Below are 26,972 nucleotides of genomic sequence, written 5' to 3'. Positions count from 1 at the left end.
TTCGGAATTTAGGAATCATACACAATAGTGCATTCAGAACAATCCACACATTTGTGCCTGAGAATAGCCCCAAGGCCATACTGATAGGCACCTGTGACCAAAACAAGGCATTGGCCTGTTTGAAAAGTAGCTAAACAAGGTGCTGAGTGTAATTTTAATTTTAATAGGGTAACAGTATGCTTGAAGGTGGGCAACCAATGAAAATGAACATCTTTACACAAGAGAGCATGAAGCAGCTGGGCCAGTGTAGCTGCACGAGAAAGAAATTTATGGTAGCACACAATCTTTTTGAGAAACTTAGGATGTGTCAAAGCTGTAATGACATCAACATGCTGGCTTAAAGGCTTGACACCAGCATGCAAGATTTCAAAACCAAGATAGATGATAGATGGCAGAAAAATCTGTGATTTGCTCAGGTTACGCTTCAAACCAATGGCCTGTAGCACAGTGAACAAGGCACAGAGGTTCTGCAAATGTTTATCCATTGAGGAACCTGAGACCACAGTATCGTCCAGTTAGTTAACACTGTGTTGCCTGGAGGTCATGAGTTACTCCAAAAATCATTGGAAAATGTGACGGGTGCTAGCCACGTCAAATAACGGGCACTGGTGGTAATGTAATCCAAAGGGGGTATTCACTATGAGGACACATTTGAAGTAGTTGTCCAAAGGCAGTTGTAAGAAGGCTTCTGACAAATCTATTTTGGAAAAATATTGGCCCATGGAAAGCCATGCTAAGAGTTCATCTTGACAGCGTAAAGGATAGGACACATTTTAAAATCACCACAGAGCCAAAACTTGCTGTTATGTTTTTGGACAATTACCAGTGGAATAGACCATTCACTAGAAGGGACAGGTGTGATAACGCCCAAAGATCTAAGTTGATCTAGCTCCAATTTCACTTGCTCCCATGAAGCTGTTGAGTCTGGCTGGCATGAAAATACTGGGATGCGCCATCGCTTTCATTGTGATGTTAGCCTTGGAATTGGTAGCACAATGTAAACCTTTCAAACACTGGGAGGAATATTCCAAGGAGAGCACATCCAGTTGTTGGTGCAGAACTTGATCTGATACCAGGTGTACTTCATCAGAAACAGAGAACCCAAAAATTTTAAAGGCATCTAACCCAAATAAAGCTTTCTGTGGTGGCACCGTCCACTACTAGAAAGATCAAAGGCTGAACAATTGCTTTGTACATTATGGAAGTCAAAAACCATACCAATATGGGTATTTTTTTTTGTTGTAACTCACCAACTGATGACAAATGAGGACAATGTTGACGATCCAAGCTCAACATACATTTGAGAATTTAACAAAGTCACTGCTACATCAGTGTCCACTTGCATTTCTAACATCTTGTCTATCACATGTACTGTAATTACAGTTTGTTTGGGGTGCCATCACTTGGGAAACTCTGTTCACATCCACGTTCATGTCTTGTGAAAAGGTTGAAAGCTGCATAGATGCAATATGTGCCCCTCTCCCCCCCTTTTTTTTCCTTTCCAATGGGTGCTTATTGCCCATCACACTGGGAATGAAGCCTGCTCATTTTGAACAAAACAATAAGAGCACAATGGAAGAGGAACATGTGGCTGCTGTTGTGATGATGACTGCAGCAGCTGCTGCTGCTGCTGCTTAGCGTGTCACTGCCCCATGTGGAATGGAGGCCATGATGTCATCTTCCCCCCATGAGCTAATCCAACGATGGCCGAGAAGGAGAGGGAGCAGTGGTGGCTACTTCACACCATGCTGCTGTCTTATTTCCTGCTCCATAGATACTTCAAAAGATTGAGCAGTGTTCAGAATGTTTGTGAGAGAGGGATTTTCAGATTGTAAAGCCTGTTCATGAACTTCTCTATCAGGGGCCAGACATATCATAGAATCACAAACCATCGAATCAGCATGTGAGTCCCTGTGTGCCTCAGTAACAATCTGCAACAGCTAAGCTCATGAAGTTCTATTGCCCAAGCTCTGTACAACTGTTGTAGCTGCTTTTGACAACAGTAGAACTCAATGTTAGCAGCAATAACATGAGAACATTGCAATGATAATTAGAGAGCAAGATACATTTCATCAAAAGAAGGACTGGCAGGAGCTAGCTCACACAAATTGGGATTGGTGACTCCAAAAGCTTGAAAATGTTGCCAAAGGCATTTTTCATATGTGTCCCAATCTCCCACAGAAACTTCACATGGAGGAAACAGTGGGGGTTGTGTCAGCGATGGTGTAACCTTGCATGTAAATAAAACTGCCAAATTGCTTAGTGCCACAGAGGGAGCTTGTTGGTGAGAACTCGATGTTGTTCAACAATAGATTGAAGAAGATCTTTGACTGCCTTGTTGTCTGTATATCGAACTAAAGAAACTTAACACGTGGAGTAGAATCCCATTCTCATCGCCAACTTAGTTGTAATGTACAAACACAATATCAGAATTAACACCAACCAGCTTTTGTTCTGTGTCCACATGAAGAGTTCCACAATAACACTGAATGAAGTATAAAATAGTACAAAGTCTCATAACTATAGCCAACATCAATATACATATGCAAATGTGAGCATACAATAAACAATAAATAAAAGAGGCTGAGGCCCAGTGTGCCTGGCTTATATCGGACTGTTGTGCGCACAGCACAATGCTTGCTGCACCGTCTGTGCAGGTTGTGAGGCAAGCTCTCTAGGCCAGCTGTGGAGGCACGTGGATAGTGCGCTGTTGTTTACATATGCTCATACTACAGGGTTACAACAGTTCCTTGTGCAACAGTTACTTATTCTTATTTTTAGATTTCTCTAATTTACCCATTCATCAGACTTGTTCCCAAATTACTCTTTCCCGTTTCTTAATGTCAAAAGATAGTTTGGACTGGGGAAATTTTCATCAAATGAAAGCATTATTGTTGCTGTAAATCAGTATCATACAGACTTGGGAACAATTTTTTTCTGTGAATCTAAAATAATGAATCTTGCTACACCAATTCCATCAAATTCAGTGGAGGCTATGTTGAGATGTTTGGGGCTAGAGGGAAGGACAGAAAAGTTACTTACCATACCATATTGTTTTAACACACATAACAGAACACTCTACTGTTTGAACCTGGTTGTCATGACACTCCTGGTTGTGAGTGCAAAATAAGCTCTCTGAGCAGGATTATGTGATATACCATTTGTAGTAAAAGTATATAGCTGTCATAAAGATGTCTCTGTCTACTGTAACTATTCCTGTCTCCTAATTGTTTTAGATAATGTAGTGGTGTTGTTCTGTTGGCTTAGCCTTACTAATAAATAAAAAACCCTCACGATTGCAGTAAGCACATTTCAGGTGTGTGTGTTTTTTCAGTTCCTTTTAAAAATCTAATATGCACTGAAAGAACTTAGATATAGTGCTTTTCTTAAACTGCTGATTTCACTACCTGTTATTCTTCACCTGGGCTTAAAACAGATCTCTGTCAGTTACAAGTGATAATTTTGGGATAGAAGACTGTACAACTACTACTGATTTTAATTTCTCTTCAGTGGAAGGAGAGTGTAGTCTGCCTTAATTTCATCCACTGTCATTGCAATTAATTTACATTTATTTAAGATAAAAAACAGTATTTTTAATTTTAAAACTATGGTGACATACAGGTGGAAACCAGTGGGAACATACAAGCAAATCACTGAAATCTTTGAGCAGAATCAACTGCCTTACTGATAGGCCACAGCAAGCAGAACAGATGGCCCATTACTTACACTTAAACAGTACCTTTGTGCTGTGTTGTTTTGTTGACGATTGCACAGTGGAGCAAAGTCATTGTGTTTATGAAACATAAATGCTGTTCATCGTGAAGGAAATGATCTATCAGTACAATTATTTAACATTAGAATCAAACTGAGCAGCTGTCTTAAGTACTACTAGCTATTCAGCAGCAACTTTGCATGATTCAACCATCACAGAGCATGTAGCAATTCTCTTCTATACCATCCACAAGTAATACAGTAATGTCATTTTGGATTTGTGCAAAAGAAGAAAAATAGGTACTTCACATAGGTGAAACTGATATTTAGGGTAATTGTACACTGAAGAAGCATAGAAGCTGGTATAGGCATGCTTATTCAAATTAAGAAATATATAAACAGGTAGAATATGGTGCTGCGGATGGCAATGCGTATATAAGATAACAAGTGTCTGGTGCAATTGTTAGACCAGTTACATCCACTGCAATGGCAGGTTATTAAGATTGAAGTGAGTTTGAATGTGGTGCTAGAGTCAGCGCACAAGTGATGGGACACAGGATCTCTGAGGTCGCGATGAATTGGGGATTTTCCTGTATGGCTATTTCACGAGTGTACCTTGTATATCAGGAATATGGTAAAACATCAAATCTCTGACATCGCTATGGCCGGAAAAAGATCCCGGGACCAATGACAACTGAAGAGAACCATTCAACGTGAAATAAGTGCAGCACTTCCACAAATTGCTGCAGATTTCAATGCTGGGCCATCAGCAATTGTTAGCGTGTGAACTGTTCAATGAAATATCATCGATATGGGCTTTTGGAGCTGAAGGCCCACTCATGTACCCTTGATGACTGCACGACACAAAGCTTTATGCCTCGCCTGGGCCTGTCAACACCAACATTGGACTGTTGATGACTGTAAACTTGTTGCCTGGTCAGACGAGTCTCGTTTGAAATTGTATCAAGTGGATGGACATGTACGGGTATGGAGACAACCTCATGAATCTGTGGACCCTGCATGTCAGCAGGGGACTGTTCATGCTGGTGGAAGCTCTGTAATGGCATGGCGCATGTGCAGTTGGAGTGATATGGAATGCTTTATACATCTAGATATGACTCTGACAGGTGACACATACATAAGCATCCTGTCTGATCACCTGCATCTATTCATGTCCATTGTGCATCCCGATGGACTTGGGTAATTCCAGCAGGACAATAAGACACCCCACATGTCCAGGACTGCTTCAGAGTGGCTCCAGCAACACTCTTCTGAGTTTAAACAGTTCTGCTGGCCACCAAACTTCCCAAACATGAACATTATTGAGCATATCTTTGATGCCTTACAATGTGCTGTTCAGAAGACATCTCCACCCCCTTGTATTCTTATGGATTTATTGACAGCTCTGCAGAATTCATGGTGTCAGATCCCTCCAACACTATCTCAGACATTAGTTGAGTCCATGCCATGTCGTGTTGTGGCAATTCTGTGTGCTCGTGGGGGCTCTATATGATATTAGGCAGGTTTACCAATTTCCTTTGCTCTTCAGTGTAATTAAACTTTCACTACCTGAGCCACTGTAGACGGAAAACTTTTCATGTTCTGGATACTCAACTTTATAGGACTGATGTTCAGACTGTGCACAGCAGGATTTGTGTTGTTAGTAGCTTTAGTGTTGTGACATGCTAACAGGTGTCAGCATTGGTACAGCAACATAGGGTTGAAACATGAGCATTGGCATGTATTATAGTTGCAGACAGTCAACATGGGCCTGGACAAGGTGAGCGGGGCCTTACTCATTAAGCTATTTATCAAAACAACAGCAGTAGTGCTGTTACTCCTCCTGAGTATCAACACATTAAAGGAATATGAAGAGGTCCTCTTTTTGAAGCAGGGTTGAAGGACACGATTCAGAAGTTTGAGTTAGCTATTTAACTGATAATCTGAAAATTGCTCCTGGGAGAGCCAATGGCCAATTGTGCCACAAAGTGTTGAAAAGTTTACTGTTGCCATGAATAAGAATGTTGGATGCAATGTGCATTCTTCAAGCAGGGCATGAGCTGTTGGTACAACAGCTGAATATTCCATGGTCCACTGTTCGAAAATGCCTTGAACAGTTGTGAAGTGGTACCTGTACAAACTTCCATGCTGTCATGGGTGCAGATGGCCATCACATAAAGCAATGTTTGTAACCTGGAACATCAACATGGTACACAATTAACAAATGTTACCCTCTCATGTGCAAATTAAAATGTTTCTTTCAATAGTTTACTCACTATGTTTCTTTCAATAGTTTACTCACTATTTCCCTTCCACATATTGTTACAAATGTTTTCAGAAAGTTGCAGTGCCCTAAGATCACTCCTTATTCATGGGGGCCATCAAGTAATGAAAGTTGCATTATAACAACGCTGTACTTACATGAGGATAGAATCAGAGTGTTTGTGAAGTTTGGAAGGTAGGAGAGCAGATACTGGCAGAAGTAAAGTTATGACGACTGGTTGTGAGTAGTTCTTGAGCAACTCAGTCTGTTGTGTGCTTGTCTGTGAAAGGCAAAGTTCCTGGAGTTCGAGTACTGGTTCAGCAGACAGTTTTAATTTGTCAGGAAGTTTGAAAGATAGAATCATTTTTCACAATGTCTACTACAAAGGCTCGAAGGTTTGATGTTGAGTGAACAGTGTGCCCATTAAAACAGTATAATTTGATGGGTCTGTCATGTTGTCATTTTTTCTCCACTCTCTCTTTAAAATACACCCAACAATTACAATCTGAATATTGCCAGTGGAGAGATGGAATTTCATGGTTTGATGTGTTTCTGCACACACTGTTATAGGTCATCCATTACAGCAAAGTAGATCATGCTACAGTTTGGTCATGGTTATTTCAAGACTCCAAGCTTTGCTGAACTAATAATCTTTGTGGACTGTGTTGAGTGAGCATGTGCTGTGTATTGTGGAGTAGCAGTATGGACTCAGGAGTGAGTGATGATGTTCACTATGCTCTTCATTAGATATGAAATGCTGGGTAGTGGCAGAGTTGGAGTGCACAGCAGATGGAAATGAAACTGATAGTTTGTTTACCATTGTGCTTGTCAATCCATTTTTGGGCAGATTGTATTCATGTACAATTTGGTGTATGGCCTTATAATAAGTACCAGATCTTTAACTGAACTGAAGAGTGCCATGTGTTTTAGGAGGAGTTTTCATATACGTAGCGTTGCGTCTTTATATTTTTAGGTGAAATGCTTCAGACATTGTGGAGATGACATAAACTTTTTAAAGATTTTCATAGCTTGTTTGGATGACACATGTAGTGTTCAGTTCCCTTACTAAAATTCTACAGAGAACTAGTTCAGATAAATATCTATCTGCTACAGAGACAGCAAGTTGTTAAATTTCCTCAACTACATCATGTTTTGCTGCATAATTTATAACATACGTAGAGCTTTATCGTTTATTGTCTACATCCTTTCACCACCACCACAACCGCCACCACTACCACCACTACCCCAACCATACTTCCACCACCCAAAATATGGTGGTATCCTCATTGTCCATGACCAGTTGCAATGCCAACAACAATGGAAAAAATTTAAACATGATACTCTTCTTCGCTGTCATCGTTTCACATGTCATGTTGATCCAAACTGTTGTTTTCTATTTATGTTTGTTACAGTTCCAAAATTGTGAACATTAGTTTTTCTTATTGCTACTGAAATCCATAAGTCTTTCAGAGGGTATTTTAATTAAAATAGTAGTGTATATTTATACATGTTGATCATAGTTATGAAGAAATGTTCTGTATTTCAGCTAACAATCCATATACCTCGGGATTCTTTGCCTTCTGGTCTTGGAGGCACGCTGGACATTGATCATGGTGCATGGCTTCTACACTGTGTCAAATCCATGACAAACCGACATGGCAGTGACCTTTGCGATGTTGCAACAGAACCAAGCATCATGGCTGCCCTGCCTAATGGCTCTACAGGAGCACATGATTCGGTAAGATAAGTAATTCCTTCTGTCCTTTGTTCAGTGTGTAATGTACATATGCAGATGAACATAAATACTCTTGAGATACAGCTCTTTGTTTAGTATAAAGATTGAAACTTCAGGATTAAAACAAGAAACTTAAAATGATGAAAGGTAACCAGTTGCATGAAACTGATTGATATGCAATACTTAGAAATATGTATCCTCACTGAAATAACTTTTGGCCATTAAAATTGCAACACCTCTACATGGCTTGCAACAAATGTTGAACTGACATGAAGTGTGCTATGTACTTGGGTATGCAAACGATTAGCATTTCAGTGTAATCATAAAAAGTAGGTTGGAGTAACATAATTAACATACTGTAAATAAGCAGGTTTCTCATGTAGAAAGCAAGTTGAATGTTTCTTGTTTGTGAGTACACTATGTTATGCTTCATGTATGGAGGATAAATGTCTACGAGCATGTGTTGGAATTCAACAGTGGCAGGATGGTGACATATCAGACCTGCAATTTATCTATGCCTACATCTATATGACTGCTCTCTGCAATTTACAACTAAGTGCATGGTAGAGGGTTCATAGAATCACTTTTGGACTGTATATTGATCATTCCATTCTCGAATAGCACATGGGAAAAATAAACACCTGGTCATTTCTCCTAATGTAGGTGTGAGTAATTTTGATTCCACGACTGCCATGCAAATGTGGACCAATGGGTTCAGGAGAGCCCTACTCAACATTATGCAAGGTCTCAACAGCCTCACATGATTAGCACCCCAGAGAATAGACTTATTATTCTCTCAGCTGTGCAATATTGTACAGCAATGTCACTGTGTCCACCCCCCCCCCCCCTCCCCACGTGCCCCATGAACCATGGACCTTGCCGTTGGTGGGGAGGCTTGTGTGCCTCAACGATACAGATAGCCGTACTGTAGGTGCAGCCACAACGGAGGGGTACCTGTTGAGAGGCCAGACAAACGTGTGGTTCCTGAAGAGGGGCAGCAGCCTTTTCAGTAGTTGCAGAGGCAACAGTCTGGATGATTGACTGATCTGGCCTTGTAACACTAACCAAAATGGCCTTACTGTTCTGGTACTGCGAACGGCTGAAAGCAAGGGGAAACTACAGCTGTAAGTTTTCCCGAGGGCATGCAGCTTTACTGTATGATTAAATGATGATGGCGTGCTCTTGGATAAAATATTCTGGAGGTAAAATAGGCCCCCATTCGGATCTCCGGGCAGGGACTACTCAAGTGGACATTGTTATCAGGAGAAAGAAAACTGGCGTTCTACAGATCAGAGCGTGGAATTTCAGATCCCTTAATCGGGCAGGTAGGTTAGAAAATTTAAAAAGGGAAATTGATAGGTTAAAGTTAGATATAGTGGGTATTAGTGAAGTTCGGTGGCAGGAGGAACAAGACTTTTGGTCAGGTGAATACAGGGTTATAAATACAAAATCAAACAGGGGTAATGCAGGAGTAGGTTTAATAATGAATAAAAAAATAGGAGTACGGGTAAGCTACTACAAACAGCATAGTGAACACATTATTGTGGCCAAGATAGACACGAAGCCCATGCCTACTACAGTAGTACAAGTTTATATGCCAACTAGCTCTGCAGATGACGAAGAAATTGATCAAATGTATGATGAGATAAAAGAAATTATTCAGGTAGTGAAGGGAGATGAAAATTTAATAGTCATGGGTGTCTGGAATTCAAGAGTAGGAAAGGGAGAGAAGGAAACATAGTAGGTGAATATGGATTGGGGCTAAGAAATGAAAGTGGAAGCCGCCTGGTAGAATTTTGCGCAGAGCATAACTTAATCATAGCTAACACTTGGTTTAAGAATCATGAAAGAAGGTTGTATACATGGAAGAACCCTGGAGATACTAAAAGGTGTCAGATAGATTATATAATGGTAAGACAGAGATTTAGGAATCAGGTTTTAAATTGTAAGACATTTCCAGGAGCAGATGTGGACTCTGACCACAATCTGTTGGTTATGGACTGTAGATTAAAACTGAAGAAACTGCAAAAAGGTAGGAATTTAAGGAGATGGGACCTGGATAAAAAGACTAAACCAGAGGTTGTACAGAGTTTCAGGGAGAGCATAAGGGAATAATTGACAGGAATGGGGGAAAGAAATACAGTAGAAGAAGAATGGGTAGCTTTGAGGGATGAAATAGTGAAGGCAGCACAGGATCAAGTAGGTAAAAAGATGAGGGCTAGTAGAAATCCTTGTATAACAGAAGAGATACTGAATTTAACTGATGAAAGGAGAAAATACAAAAATGCAGTAAATGAAGCAGGCAAAAAGGAATACAAACGTCTCAAAAATGAGATCGATAGGAAGTGCAAAATGGCTAAGCAGGAATGGCTAGAGGACAAATGTAAGGATGTAGAGGCTTATCTCACTAGGGGTAAGATAGACACTGCCTACAGGAAAATTAAAGAGACCTTTGGAGAAAGGAGAACCGCTTGCATGAATATCAAGAGCTTTGATGGAAACCCAGTTCTAAGCAAAGAAGGGAAAGCAGAAAGGTGGAACGAGTATATAGAGGGTCTATACAAGGGCAATGTACTTGAGGACAATATTATGGAAATGGAAGAGGATGTAGATGAAGATGAAATGGGAGATACGATACTGTGTGAAGAGTTTGACAGAGCACTGAAAGATCTGAGTCGAAACAAGGCCCCCGGAGTAGACAACATTCCGTTAGAACTACTGACAGCCTTGGGAGAGCCAGTCCTGACAAAACTCTACCATCTGGTGAGCAAGATGTATGAGACAGGCGAAATTCCCTCAGACGTCAAGAAGAATATAATAATTCCAATCCCAAAGAAAGCAGGTGTTGACAGGTGTGAAAATTACTGAACAATCAGTTTAATAAGTCACAGCTGCAAAATACTAACACAAATTCTTTACAGACGAATGGAAAAACTGATAGAAGCTGACCTCGGGGAAGATCAGTTTGGATTGTGTAGAAAAGTTGGAACACGTGAGGCAATACTGACCCTACGACTTCAGCATTTGTATACTTAGAGAAAGCTTTTGACAATGTTGATTGGAATACTCTCTTTCAAATTCTGAAGGTGTACAGAAATCAGCTGGCAGTTACAAGAGTCGAGGGGTATGAAAGGGAAGCAGAGGTTAGGAAGGGAGTGAGACAGGGCTGTAGCCTATCCCCGATGTTATTCAATCTGTATATTGGCCGAGCAATAAAGGAAACAAAAGAAAAGTTTGGAGAAGGTGTTGAAATCCATGGAGAAGAAATAAAAACTTTGAGGTTCGCTGATGACATTGTAATTCTGTCAGAGACAGAAAAGGACTTGGAAGAGTAGTTGAACGGAATGGACAGTGTCTTGAAAGGAGGGTATAAGATGAACATCAACAAAAGCAAAACAAAGATAATGGAATGTAGTCGAATTAAGTCGGATGATGCTGAGGGAATTAGATTATGGAATGAGACACTTAAAGTAGTAAAGAAGTTTTGCTATTTGGGGAGCAAAATAACTGATGATGGTCGAAGTAGAGAGGATATAAATTGTAGACTGGCAATGGCAAGGAAAGCGTTTCTGAAGAAGAAAAATTTGTTAACATCGAGTATAGATTTAAATGTCAGGAAGTCGTTTCTGAAAGTATTTGTATGGAGTGTAGCCATGTATGGAAGTGAAACACGGACGATAAATAGTTTGGTCAAGAAGAGAATAGAAGCTTTTGAAATGTGGTGTTACAGAAGAATACCAAGCGAGGTGGCGCAGTGGTTAGCACACTGGACTCTCATTCGGGAGGACGACGGTTCAATCCCGTCTCCGGCCATCCTGATTTAGGTTTTCCATGATTTCCCTAAATCATTTCAGGCAAATGCCAGGATGGATCCTTTGAAAGGGCATGGCCGATTTCCTTCCCAATCCTTCCCTAACCCGACCTTGCACTCCGTCTGTAATGACCTCGTTGTCGACGGGACGTTAAACACTAACCACCACCACCACAGAAGAATGCTGAAGATTAGATGGGTAGATCACATAACCAATGAGAAGGTATTGAATAGAATTGGGGAGAAGGGGAATTTGTGGCACATCTTGACAAGAAGAAGGGACCCGTTGGTAGGACATGTTCTGAGGCATCAAGGGATCACAAATTTAGCATTGGAGGGCAGTGTGGAGGGTAAAAATTGTAGAGGGAGACCAAGAGATGAATACACTAAGCAGATTCAGAAGGATGTAGGCTGCAGTAGGTACTGGGAGATGAAGAAGCTTGCACAGGATAGAGTAGCATGGAGAGCTGCATCAAACCAGTCTCAGGACTGAAGACCACAACAACAACAACATGTCACCGTATCTTGAGTAAGGAAACTAATTTGTTTGTAGCAAGTGGGTCTCCACACAGACAGTGTGATAACATCTGGTACATCACATTGAGTCATAATGGTGACCATTGCCTTGGTGTCCCTCATGTGGGTGTGGCCAGTGACAACACTGGACACCAGAGTGGCAGGACATAATATTTTCAGACGAGTCTTAAATATGCATACAGCATCACAGTGGGTGTACCTATAAGTATAATAGTAGTAGTAGTAGTAGTAGTAGTAGTAGTAGTAATAGTAGTGATGATGATGATGAGGTCCTATACTCCGAGGAGCATAGGGGACGATGTGGGAGACCCACACTGCTGTACTAGGCAAGGTCCTAGTGGAGGTGGTTTGCCATTGCCTTTCTCTGACCGTAATGGGGATGAATGATGATGATGATGATGATGATTTTGACACAACAACACCCAGTCATCTTGAGGCAGGAAAAATCCCTGACCCCGCTGGAAATCGAACCCCGGACCCCGTGCGGGGGCAGCGAAAATGCTACCGCAAGACCACAAGCTGCAGACAGTAGTAGTAGTAGTAGTAGTAGTAGTAGTAGTAGTAATAAATGGTTTATTTGCTCATAGCAACTTTTACAGCCACGGACATAGGCTCCAATGGGAATGAATGTTGCCAAATTGCATTTGTTGTCATCAAACGGGCCCAGAACCTGGTTTGATATTACAAGGTGCCATTGAACGTGTCTACGTGTAGACATATTCAGAGTACCAGGTAGAAGGACTGGTTGCACACGTAAACACATTCATAGCACTCAGGGACAGGTACAAAGGTGTGCGCATTAACCCGTCCAGAGCAGTTAAAGGATTCAGTTTAATTGTAAATAACAATGCTTGTGAAAACTGATGAATTGTCCATTTTATTTCCTTGGTTATTAATGAGTGGAACTATAAAACAAATGATGTGTTGGGTCACATCTAATAAATTACTTATATAAGTCGTCACATTAGCAACATGTTTTCAAATGGTTGTAGTGTATGTTGTGTGTGGGTTCCAATTCAAAATATTATTTGCTCAGTCCCCTCCACAAGTCCTAGAAATTTGTAAGAGGAATTTCGGAGCACTCTGTATATATTTCTGATGCTGTGTACATAAAACAAAAACAGTTTTATTGCACTTTAGCTCTGCTTCCACCTCTATCATGGTACCTGAAAACATAGCAAACCATACAGAGTAGTGAGGCTAACCAGGCATCATGAGGTGCTGCTCCTTCCAGTTACAAAACACAAAAATCATTCTTTCAGATGTGCAGGTCACAAATATGTAACTTGAGAAGAAACTGCGGGGAAAAAACTAGTCTCACCTTCTCTTCAACACCACTCAAAAAATTCCATATTCTGAGAGTGAGGCACAAGATGGAAGGCAAGAATTAAATGTGACATGGCATACTTACTGTAGCTGAGAGTCAGATTATCAGTTGTTGTCAACATGGTAGAATACAACACTTTAGCAGATGAAATTAATGTTTCAATACCCTTGCCTGTAACTCGGTGGGTGTTAACATAGATAAACATGTTACTGAGGCACATCAAGTATGTGTCGAATGTTTCTCCAGCCATAGAAACAGAAGTGAAGAGATCCCCATCTGTTTAAAATTTAAGTATCCAAGTGAGCTCATTGGACAAAATATCAGAACTTATCCCCTCATCCCTTAACAGAGCACACTGGCCTCTTTGGAGTGTTGTAGATAGTATAAAAATCATATCGGGTAATCATTTGACCCTCCAATTGTATAAGTCATGCAATAAGTCATGGGAGAGAGAGAGAGAGAGAGAGAGAGAGAGAGAGAGAGAGAGAGAGAATGAGGCATGCGTCAGTTTGTTGAACTGAATCAGCAGAGTAAAACGGGTTGACATGGAGGTGTGATTGAATGTGAGAAAGGAGTTATTGTGTTTGGATGTGTTGATGGTTACTCTATGAATGAAGTTGCAAAATTTTGTGTTGTATCAACATGGACTGTCCAACAGGTCTACAAGGAATAATGTATCACTTGCAGCCATTAAGCTGCCTTAAAAACGGGGGCCATAAAAAAGATACTAATTGGCAGAGTTTGTTGATGAATGCCACACCACGTTGGCGACTGACAGGAAATGTTGCTGCTAGTGAATGCAGGTCTAACTCAACCAGATTATGAGAAAAGATTGTGAAGAGAACTGCAGGCAGTGAACATTTAGAGTTGGGTACATTTCAAAAGTCCTTTGTTTGCAGCAGCACATAAACCTGGAAGACCTCAGTTTGTCAAACAACTCCAAAAATAGGCTCTAGCTGAGGGGAAGCATTTACTTTAGTCTGATGAGTCTTAATTTTGCCTATTGTTCAAATGATGCAAGGTTTATTTCAACATTCTTGGTGACCAAGTTTTCCCTTTTCATCTGTGCTTTTATGATTAGTGTGCTGTGGACATTCCCATCTTCCAAGATGACAACAGTCATGTTAACAGGGCTGTACACGTATGTTCCTGGTTTGATGAACATTCAGGCACTCTTCTATTGCACCTGAACTAGAGTTTTAAGTAATCCAGTCTTAGTCCAGTAGAAAATTTTGCAGGCTATTTGTGAAACACAGTAATTAATATCCCCAAAATTTGGTAACTTTATGGGATCTAATCATTGATAAGTGGCTTCAGATGAATATAGCATACCTGAAGAAACTTGTGGACATCATTTCTTACTGAACTTTGTTTATTATCAAGGCTAAAGGTGATGTTTCACAGTATTAGCATTATGTCTCACAGTGATCTAATTTTTGGTCATGTGTGTTATTTGCAGTATCGTATTTATGTGGTTTGATGGCTCAGTGCATAAGTGTTCTACCACCAATTTAGAGATCTGACACTGTACTCACAGTCATGTACAGGATTTTTTTCTGTTACTTATTGCTTTTTGTACCCCTGGCAGCGACTTGCTGATGTGAAAAGATGCCATGTCACAGTGTGGTTTGGAGTCAGTTCAAATTTTCAAATTTTGGAAGAAGACAGGGACAAACAACCTCTAATAGGGCCATGCCCAGTTCATCAATATAGTGTTCAAATGAACTTTTGTTTTGTGGGCAGCTTGTGGAAAGCCCAGCTGGTAATGACTGCAGGAAAAAGCAGAATGGCATTAACTGCAATTAACATAATACTTTATTACTAAACACGGAGATACAAAGAAATGCTTGCCCACGATACAGCTGTTGACAATGAACTATGAAGTCCTCTACTTGTTTTACGTTTAGGTCATTTGGCTGAAATTGTTGCCCATCAAAGCTCACCTTCAATACATTGTCAATATTCTCGATGTTTGATGTTCTATCATGCTGTGGAGTGATGTGAGCATTGTCATCAGTCTGAGCATTCCCTACAGCAGCTTCACTGGTTGTATCTCATAAATTCCAGGTGGGTTTGAGACGATAGACTCACATGATGATCGGCTTCCCACATAGTAAAATATAAAAAGTGTTGTCTTCCAATTTTATTACCCAATGTAGACTGCTATGATAGCTGCAGTGCTGGTCTGACCATATCATCCCATAATGTGACATTCTTGCAGTCTGCTAAAGCCTTTCACAAGAAATTTTTTGGTGAGCCATGGGGCTGGGTGTGGCAGTACTGTAAGTTGTGAAATGTGTTGTTTCACTCTCGGGACTAGAGCTGATAGCTCTGCAGTTGTGAGCGGTTGTACCAGGGAGATAAAAATCTGCCAGTAGATTGAGTGGCTCTCCACATAAAATCCCTGCGAACAAGGTACAGAAGTCTTGTTTGAATATGGAATGCACGCTTAAAGGAACCCAGGGTAAGAACTCTGTCCACTGGTCCCCATGACACATAAGTGTTGCTTTGAGTGTTCAGTGCCAGCGATTCACCAAACTATTGCTCTGTGGATGTTGACTGTGGTGTTGTAATGCTGGATGCAGCAAAGGTTATAAAATTCAGAGGATAGTGAAGACTCAAATTGGTGGCCTCACAGTGGGGCAAACTGTTCACTGTACTCTACAGGTCTAGATATGTGGTAAGTCATGCAGTGTAATATGTCTTGACACTGTTCATGTGTGCCATCCACTGACATCGCAATGGGTTCCTTCTCGTTCACACTGGATATATGGAGATGGTGATGCCATTCCTGCTTTAAAGGCCTCAAGTAAGAATGTGCTGCCTCCATTTCATTTCCTAGTGCAACTATTTCTGTGTGCAATTAAAAATTTTGTAGAGTGGCTTGAACTTCTCCTTTTTCACTTCCTCAGAACTTGTCATCACCTTTTGTATTTCCAATTCTAAGGACTGATGATTATCGAGCAGTTGAAGGCAGGTGTCATGCATAGAAATTGAGGCAAGTGCTCTCGGAATAGTCTCCTACAGAACTGCTTGTGGATGTAGTGGCAAACTGCCAGAGACACTGCTGGTTTGCTTGAGGATACCTTGTTATAGGTCCATGGAGAGATGAAATGGAAGGAGAAAAATCCATGCCCAGGATCGATTCTCAAACTTCTGTGAGCGGAAACTGCCATGAAAATTTCTTGTGCAGACTGAGGTCCGTGGTACATGTGACAGCTCTGAAAATTTTGATATGAGTATCATTTGTGCCACAAGTTAATACAGCCCTACAAATAAAATTACTTAATTTCAGATACTTTACTGGTCTCATACAGATAGGATTTTATGTATACAGACTGAAACAGCAATCAAAAATTTGTACCAAGGCCGGGAATCGAACCTGGGTCTCCTGCTTACTCGACAGGTGCATTAGCCATTAATTCACTTCGGCACAGCAATTCACACAACTGCACAGATTATCCTGGCATGCTTCCCTCCTTGATCCAAGTTCCCATTGCCACTCCAGTCTACTTTAAATTCCCCCTTACACACGAACAGAATCGCCGAGGCTCTCCATGTTCTGGAATAGCACTCAACATCGAACGTAAATCAGAGATCTGGCCTGAAACTCAGGTGCAGGTACTTATACAAATGACATGACACAGTTTTAGAGACTTTACTGGTATCATACAGATATGCTTTTATGTATACAGTCTGAAATGGTGATTGAAAATTTGTACCAAGGCTGGGAACTGAACCCGAATCTCCTGCTTGCGGCAATGAGGACTTGGATTGTGGAGGGAGGCATGATAAGGTAATACGTGCAATTATGTGAACCACTGTGCCACAGTGGCGTAGTGGCTAACACACCTGCCTGGGTAGCAGGAGACCCAGGTTTGATTTACAGCCTTGGTACAAATTTTCTCTGTGCTTCAGTCTACGTGAAATACAGTCCTAGTCACATCGGATCACCTTTGTGAGGAATGTTCTTGTCAGCCATGTGCTTGGCTGTTGTGGCTGGCCAAAGGTCACTGCCCTCATATTGGGCGATAGTGACCCCACTTGTGTAAGGTACGTAATTGCTTGGGTTCCATTGACTGCTAGTCACGCTAGGCATGTACTGGCAGGAGACATTGTTGTCTGTCATATCTGTGTATTACATTGATGTAGAATAGCAAAAAGTGTGTCAGCCAGACTAATTTTCTTTCCATAGTTTTGCTTTCATGTCAGATTATTGCCAGCTGTATCTGAGGCAGTAGTCTGATGAGTCATAGCATGCTGTCTGGCATGAGAGTCAAGTTGGTCAATGCTGGTATGGTGTCCTGTTGCCCAAACTTTCCTTGGAAATTGTGTGTCAGAAGTGTTTCTCTGCTGTATTGGCAAATCACTGCAGTAATGCTGCTTCCTTGGTGTTGAATTTGCCATCAGCCAGAGATGCTTGTATGATGTTGCTGATGCCACGGAGATGCTCCCATATGTTGATTAGTAAGTCCATAAACTTAGAAGTATCATTGAAGATGCCATGGGTGTGATGTATGAAGTTGATGATTGTGAACCATGTTGCTGGATGTTCAGGTTGGAAGGTTAGTAGTTACGGGTGAACACTTGGTTCTATATATGCACCATAGAAATTTTGTTGTGGATGTACATGGATGTGTGATTTGAGAGCAACAGTGGACAGGACCACTGGTACCACGTGTGCCATGGATGGCAACCCGAGAGTCATCTCACATGGCCCAGCAGGCTTGGTCCCACATGATAGGCACAAGAAAAAGACTGTTAAAAAGTTTGTTAGAGTGTCTTTTTGTTATGCCTAACTGCGACTCAGCATCTCTGCTATATGGTGATTGGTAATCTATCCTTTTCATAATATTGCATTATTCCATCCTGGATTTTCTGGTGTTTGAACTGTAAAAAATATATCATACAAATTACAGTGAAATCAAATGACATTCAAAAGCCAAGATCACATTGTCTGTATATTTTCAGATAAAACTGTGATGGTTTGAAGCAGAAAGGCAATTAAGGTACTGCACTTTGTCATTGCCCTGTGTGATTTAATACACCACCTAGAGAAATCCAATTGTTCATGATCAGACTAATCAATTAGGGCTGTATCTGCATGCAGATAACCATTTCACATAGTCTGTAGGACAAAATTTAAAAATATAATTCCATGTGGGTACAGTACATTGCTTGTGTGTTTATTTCATCATGTATGTGCATTTCACATTGACTTTTAAATATTCTTGAATCTTGTCATTATTTTTGTGGCAATTATTAATGAAGGACAGAGTGTGTATGTAGGTGGGGGGGTTTACACATGCACAGGTGCAAGGGGGTGGAGCAGGGGAGGAGGATCCTCCAGATCTTACCTAGTTGTTTCAAGTATTTCATACTTTCATATTTAGTTTAATATGGGCAATTTTGTAAATACTGTTAGGTAATCTGATTTTCAGATTCTATTTTTTAAATGGCTGTATTAGCTGTGTAAATGTTTTAATGATGTAGGAACCATACTTCAAAGAGGTTTTAAATGGCAACTTAAGTGCATACTGCACCCACTACAATGACTTACTTTAGTTGTACATTGACAGAAATTAGAATCCTTGAGGCACATACTATATTCATTGCTTCAGCAACCACCTGCTGACCTTAAGCAAGCTGAGTTATGTCAGCCATAAGGGTCTGTTCTGAAATTGTGACAACAGTCTGCATTTTCTGTAACAGGTAAAGGGAAAGGATTGTTCTTGGCAGTTATGGCAGAAAGAAATGGCATGAGTGAGGACTGTCATTCTCCTCCTAGCTGCTATTATGGCTGCTGTGTGGTACAATGTGTAGTTACACCACTGAACTGTATTATTGTTATCCAATTTTCAACACAAATTCAAATAGTGTGCATTTCCATTCTCAATAGGTTGAGCTGACATCTGGGATTACTGAAGCTGTGGTAAAAGCAGGTGGAGGTAACTCACCAGTTTCTGGGCCAGAGGAAGAGGAAGAGGAGTTGGATATAACTTCTGGAAGAGGGCTCGACAATGGTGATGCATGGCAGCACTCCAGTAGTGGTGGTGAGTAATTTTTGAGCACTTCAACTCTCCGACTGTGACCAACCTCACTAGCAACAGCGTGAGGTTATGAAACTGCAGTGGCTTACAGTGCTTGTTAGTGATTCGTGTTGTTACACCAGTAGTTTTAGGAAGTTTTAAAATAATTCTTTCATCAGAAGCATGCAAAAGACGGCAAACAGTAAGAAATAGAGATGGGGGATGCGCTCTTGAACTGATTCATAGAGTTGAATCTTTCAAAGGAGTGAACAATCAGTGATTCAGAAAAAAAGAACAGTAGCTCCAAACGTTTCCCATGGCAGAGAGAGAGAGAGAGAGAGAGACGGAGCATATCAGCAGCGCCTCTGCTTGTCACAGCACAGTGCACGCCACACAACACAGCCAGCGCCGGCCTCTGCCCTGCTTCTACCTTGGCTGCCTGCATTGTGCAGTGCCCCATTGGATTTTGTGTTTCACATATGCCGTGCGGTCTCTGTGCGTCATCTGCCGCGTGCAGTGTCTGGTGCAGCTTAACTTCGCATCGCACTCTGTCGGCGTTCGTTTCAGTCGCACGTCCTGCCCTCTGGGCAGTTGATGCGAGCAACAGGACAGAGAGCCACCTAGCGGATAACATAGGAACTACTTGCAACAACCTGCTCGCAAGAGAACGGACGATTTGTCTTGGAGCGGGTGAGTGGTGGCCGTTCACCGCTCCCCTACCCTCGGAACTCGCCCGCTCAACGCTCACCCCACCGTTCTCGACTCTAGCCAGAGCGTTGAGCAAAGCAACTCAGGTGTCACTCTGGTCTCTGTGGTCTTAGCTCACGCAGTAATACAGCTCGCGGCTCGTTTTGCTCGACTCAGTGCTTCTGCATCGGAGTTCGTCTCTACTGGATATTGTTCTTCGTAGTAATACCGCTATGTATATTACATTATTATGTTATGTATACATCATTTGTTTTTATTTTCTTTTTATTTGTTTAAACTGATCAGATTAGGTTCCTGACGACTCCTCTTACTATAGGATTTTTATTATGGACACTCGAATTCACGCTTTAATTACGAGCGAACCAATAAACGTATCGCAAAATGTGATACACCAATATTTTTCTTGTTTTATTCTGCATAAGGCTATATGCAGCACTTTCGTTTTACAGTCAAATTTATATATTTTTTTCTTATTCTGGTACGGATTTTGCGATTTTAGGCGTCTTTGGAAGGAAACGTTCACTTTAAAAATATATGGCTTGCGATGTATTTGTATGAGGTTAATGAAATTTTAATACATTATAGCCAAATATATTGTTAATGTAAATCTCAAGTTACAACATTTTCCGATCACCCAAAAAACCACGATAGTGCAAAATAAATCAATAATCAAAAACTTTGTCATATCGTGGAAATTTCAATAAACAATACAAAATTCTTACTCATTATCTGTGTTACTTCAAAATAGGATCAAATAAGATCAAAATACAGGTATAGTACTGGAATAAACCAAGTTTAAAGGGCAATGTGCCTTCCATTTATTTTCTATTGTAAATGAGTGGTGAGTCATGAAAAAGAGCTAATTCATTTCAGGGAGTGAACAGTTCTGATCAGATCTCTGAAAAGAACAGTTTTGCCCATCTCTAGTAAGAAAGAATATGAACGTAAAATACTGCATTGTATGAAAACGCCTTATAAACCCTGAATTAGGAAGCAAAAAGTTTGAAAGAATGTTGTTGGAGGTAAGAAAGAACTAAAAGGTTTATAATACAATGTCATCCAAAATTCATCATTCTGTCATCTGAAAGTAGTATGAAAACTTCCTTTTTATGAAGAATGTATCTTCGATTGACAGTGGGTGTTGACTGAGTGATTTCAATCACTGTTAACACTACAGTAACATTATTGCCCTAAGAAATGTATATCAACAGAAAACTTATGGTTGGTGTTTGCTGAAATATACTTGTGTCTGCAGGCTTGATTTCTTAGTGATGCTGTGAAGGCTTCTTGAATGGCAGTGGACCAATAACTTTTATATCGCATAAGCAGAATGAAAGCAGAAAACATTGGAAGGAATATTCTGTAGCGAAAGCAGTTGAATGGACAAGGTCACATCCATACTACTAGGAAACATCATTTTGCTACTTCAGTTGCTTCAAAAACTGATGAAGTAAACTTTAAAGTAAGTTAAAGATTCATCTTTTACTTGCAAGTTTACTTCATCGATACTGTGTCGGATACTCTTATCCAGGAAAATGGGGTGCCTCAGGGCTCTCTCCTGACTGTATTGATGCGACAGAAGTGTGATAACAGAAGCAGAAGCTGGAAACAGATGTCAATGTCAAAAGCCTATTTTAGCTGAAATGGATCCAGAAGCAGAAGTGTATACATTAAAAAAAAAGTAACAATTCTTTGTCAAACACAATTTTTTAATTACATTAATACTCAAAATTTATCAATGGCCATTTATACTTAACAAAACGGAATTTTGCCACTTTTTCACTCTGCAGTCTCTTTCAGTGTTCTTCATCTGTGAGACCAGCACCACTGAATAACTGTTCACTGGCTATGCTAGTGGGAGGAGCAGACAAATACTGGCGAGCTAGTGGTAATAGATAGTGGCACTTGTGTCCATTTGATTTCCACCTCAACAGCAGATCATCTCTTAGAGGTAGTCTCTTTTCCTTTTTGTGCTCCAGTAGGTTTGATTCTAGCATCAAAAGCAGATAGTCATTTTCGTTAGTCGTCATCAGGTCTTGCTGGTATTCGTTCATATTTAACAAGAATTTTAACATTTGTAATGATGTTTCTAATTGAGATTCTGTGGTTAAACCACAATTTGTTTGGATTTCTGGCTTTCATCATCATCAAATTAAGTATTTGGAACTTGACTTGCTCTGTGATGATGCCACTGAAAAATTTTGACCTGTATTGCAGATTTTAAAATTTCACAAATGTATACTTATTGTTTTTGGTGAGTTCTCCAAATCGCATGCCTGATTCAGTTCATGTAATTTTCTTGTAAAATTTTGGAATCATTCTAAAGTATCAATTTTTGTTTCTTCTTGCTGTAAAGTGGTCACAAGAACTTGAATTGGCAGTATGACTGATGAAATGCTCGCTTGAGAACTGCTTAAGTTTCCCGTAAGTTCATAAAAAGGTGTCACTGCTTCTACAAATTTTTGAACATTTATCCAGTCTTCAGTACAAATCACAGTGTTGGGTTTGAATTTAAGTACAGAATTATGAATCCTTGAGCTTTGAAAATCTTTCCATAATATAGAACATGTTATTTCAGCTGGAAATAGAAGAAATTAAATTAACAGATAGGATTTTTGTAAAAACAAAACACTCAATACTTACACTAAAGATATACCACAAAATAAAATTCATTTATGTATATTTAACAATTTTTACCATATTGGGCAATGCTGAATGACAGATAAAGCAGGTTCCCATTGAATCTAGCTGGGTTGGTGTGACCAAGGAATGATTTAAATGGATGCATCTCCCCCCCCCCTTTTTTTTTCCAGTAAGTTATAGGAGCCACTCCTGTGATTCCATAGCAGCTCGAATACAAAATTGTATCTGATGTATTGCACAATTCACATCATCAAAGCCAGACAACTGCAATGCCTTAATCATGTTACATCCATGAATATGAACATTACAAAGCACTGCTTGGTGATTTATGCCCCATTCTTGGAATATCATTTCAAATTTTGTTGATGTTATGTCATCTGTATGACACCCAGTCATAACTTCACATTTCAAAATTATAGACATCTTGTGAAAATCCTTTGAAATACCACAAGAAGTCAAACTAAGTAATGAAGTTCCAGAATGTAGATGAGACCATATGTCAGTTGTGAAACATAATTTTTCCAAATTCTTCAAGTATTTTTTTTATTATTTTTCTTCCCAGCTTAATGTACAAGTTATCACACAAACATGAAGCAAAAAAAATCATGACCTTTCATCTTATACTTTGGGAGAACAGCATTCACTACTCTGTGAAAGCCAGAACCCTTGACAAAATTAAATGATAAGTTCTGGATGGCAATCATTTCAGCAATCATTCAATCCATTTTTTGAGACTTTCGGTGTGAGGAATCCCAACAATCAATTACTTGCAGATTCTGTTGCAATGTAAATTGTTGTTTAGCATATTTGGTTAGAGTAAAATAAATCTATAATGACAACACCATAAAAATAGTACAACACCCCAAGAAATTAAATACATAACAAGCAATGCAAAAATAAAATTCCAAGTTGTTAAGTAAGACATGTAAATAATTCACAGCATGCCCAGCTAAAGCGACAGTTGTAAAAGAAATGTTTCTGAACCAGTTTATAAGTCATGTTGCAGTTTCTCAGTAGGACATTAACTTATAAATATTGGATTTTATTCTTCATTCTCTGTACTAGGGTTTGGTAACTTCTTTACCATCATTAGTGTTTACTTTAGAACTGATGATGGTAAAGAAGTTGCTGACACTTGGTATGCTTTACGGAGAATGAAATGCAATAAATAAATTGTCATTCTAATTAGTAAATGCAACGTAATTGGTATTGGTTCTAATCATAAACAGTTACGTGAGTACCATCACTCTTCTATAGGTAATTGGAAGATAAAATTCTTAGAAACATTTTTCGACTACAGTATTTTATAAATATTGACTATCCTTTTGTTTCCTTGCCTCCCCTGATAGTTTCATATAACTTCCCAAACTCTGCAAATTTCTCAACATGTCATGATGGCAGATGACTCTTCCATGTGGTGGTCATGCACCATTTTTTTTGCAAATTTACTTTGTCACAGATTTTGCATTGGGCAGTCAAATCATCAACCTCAGTGAAATAGTTCCAAATAAGACTTATTTTTGCTTTCATTATTGCACTCTTAGATAATGTTACACTACAAAAGCATTGAATAAAAAACACTGTACAATATAGTGATACTATACAGCAACACAAAGTAACTGACGAGTGAGAAAACACTACACTTTGATGGCAATAAACGGAGACAGTATATAATAATCCAATAAACATAACGATTGCTATGGGCACATATCAGCTTGCTACAGACTCCACCCGATGAACTCCCATGTGCATAGCAGCCGAATCAACAATCTCACCATTGCTGAATTTTTCGATAAACTTTGAATATAAAGATGTGAAAGCGGATGTGAAAAAATCTGCACAAATTCCGCATTTGTGGAAGCAGAAACAAAGGTCTGTCGCATCACTAGTCCTGAGTTCTGCCCTCTTTGCTATAACATTAACCCTATTATAGCCTGCCTCCCACCTGGCATCTCTGGTTCCCTTTTTGTTGACAGATTTGCTATCTATTGCAGTTCTCCACAGACTTGTCTCCTTGAGCAGAGTCATCAACAATGTCCCAATCATCTTTATTTGTGAAACATTGACAGTGGCTGTTGCTTTTCAACTGACAAAACTGATTGTATGAACTTCTGGTGGCACTATGGCTTCCTTCCACTATCTTTACGCCATGGGCCTGTTGCTCTTCCATTTGTTGAAACTACAGAATTCATGGGGCTCATGCTTGATAGAAAACTATCTTTGTCCTCCCAAGAGTCTTACCTGGCCATCTATTGTACCCAGTCCCTCGATGTCCTACATATCTGAAGTGGTGCTTCCTGAGGAGCAGATCAGACCACCCTCCTCTGTTTGTACTGATCCCTTGTCCATTTGAAATTAGATTATGGGTATTTCATTTATGCATCTGCATGTCCGTCCACCTTATGCAGTCTTAATGCAATCCACAATCCACCATCATGGAATCTATTTGGTCACTGGTGCCTTTTACACTAGTCTGAATGAAAGTCTCTATGCAGAAGCTGCCAAACTACTGCTGTCAGACCGACAGCATCTCCTCAGCAGGTATGCATGCCATTTGTCTGCCTTGCCCAGCCACCCATCCTATGCCTCCTCCTTCGATGACTTCCTTGATTGGCATTATGGGGGACATCCTTCTTTGCTACCTCCCAGAGTTCACTTCCGGCTATTGCTGTGGCAGCTTAACTTCATGCTACCCTACCACATTCCCAGTGGGTATGACCCCTCCACCACCTTGGCTTCATGCAGAGACCCATGTTCATCTTGGACTTCATTCACTTCATAAGGAAACTACTCTGTATTCGATCTGTTGCTGTAAGTTTCTTGACCTTCGCACAGTACCTCAAAGACTGACAACGGTGTCAGGTGTGCCTTTGTCATTGGCACCAATGATTTTCAGTATAAGCTTCCAGAACACTGCTCAATATTTAAAGCAGAGCTCATCATCCTCTGTCGGACCATGCACTACATCTGGTGAAATAGGCTTTTTAGTTGTGTCATGTGCTCTAATTCTCTCAATTTCCTTCAGAACCCATGTGTGCAATACACAGTCTATCCTTTAGTGCAACAGGTCCAAGAAAGCTTCCACTTGCTTGCTCTTTAGGGAGCTGCTGTGATATTTATGTGGGTTCATGGTCACATAGGTCTGACTGGAAACAAGGCTGCTGACACTGCTGTCAAGGCTGCAGTCCACCTACCTCGGCCTGCTAGCTCTTCCATTCCTTCCGATGATCTCTCTTCCATTCCTGCCGATCTTACATAGCTGACAGCCCCGCACGCTACTTCATCTTCTGCGGCCTTTCTCCTCACGGCCACGGGTGCCTTCGCTTGGCCACTTCCCCGCCGACGACCTTGTACGGGTACGGGGATATGGCAGGCGGCCAAAATGGAGTCCCTGCCGCATCTTATGGCACCGTGGCCAACGCCTGTATGAAATCCAGACGGACACGGGTGTTGTAGTGCATCATTCGGACCAGCTTCGGCCTCGTGTGCCGGCAACGCCTGTTCTGGATGCCGCTACACCACCTTTGGCTCTACCTGACACTCGGGATACTGGAATCTTTCATTACTCACAACGCAGTCCTCTCACCATTATATCGGTGCCAGCACAAGAACTGACGCCACCAGGAGATGTGCCCATGCAGAAACCAGATGACCATCATCTGTCGGAGCAACTCTACTCACCTTCTTCTCCTACGGACATGGACACATCCTCCTTGTCTCCTGTTATAACAACTGGACTTGCCGCAACGGGCAGATTGATGCACGGGGCCCCAGCAGATTCGACCCCCACGTCTCCTGTCATCTCAACCTGTTATCATCGGGGACACTTCCATCCGTACGGGAAGCCTCCTCCTTGAGACTTTACGGCCAATCAAACAACACCTATGGATGTTAGCAATCAACAGGCCACCTCCATCAAGACCTGTACAAAAAATTCAAAGGGGGGAAAAGTGTTGTGACTCGCCGATCTTTCAAAGTGCTGCCGCGCAGTTACGTGCATCCTCTACATGCGTTGCTGTCTGCCAGCCATTCAGCAGCAGCGCCACCTAAGCGGCCAGCCAGCCAGTGGCCGCTAGACTTGGACTCAGTTATGATTTGACTGTTAAAGTGTACACACATCTTACTCTGTTTACTTGATTTGTGACTTTCATGTATTGCGTCTTCCTTGAAATATATTTGTTCAACTTGAAGTTATAACACTGGGGATA

General features: G+C 40.7%; 1 protein-coding gene across 2 annotated transcripts in view; it reads left to right on the top strand.

Moving 5' to 3' along the window:
* The window catches only part of LOC126094637 (tyrosine-protein phosphatase non-receptor type 9), a 797,956-nt gene that overhangs the window by 729,338 nt on the left and 41,646 nt on the right, over nucleotides 1-26,972 (top strand). For both annotated transcript variants that reach the window (XM_049909127.1, XM_049909128.1), the window contains exons 6-7: nucleotides 7,521-7,712; nucleotides 19,284-19,437. In XM_049909127.1, the coding sequence (XP_049765084.1) occupies nucleotides 7,521-7,712; nucleotides 19,284-19,437 (346 nt within the window). The remainder of the gene's footprint in view (nucleotides 1-7,520; nucleotides 7,713-19,283; nucleotides 19,438-26,972) is intronic.

This window comes from Schistocerca cancellata, chromosome 8, assembly GCF_023864275.1.
Source record: "Schistocerca cancellata isolate TAMUIC-IGC-003103 chromosome 8, iqSchCanc2.1, whole genome shotgun sequence".
Lineage (NCBI taxonomy): Eukaryota > Metazoa > Arthropoda > Insecta > Orthoptera > Acrididae > Schistocerca > Schistocerca cancellata.
This window is presented reverse-complemented; position numbering and strand designations above follow the sequence as displayed.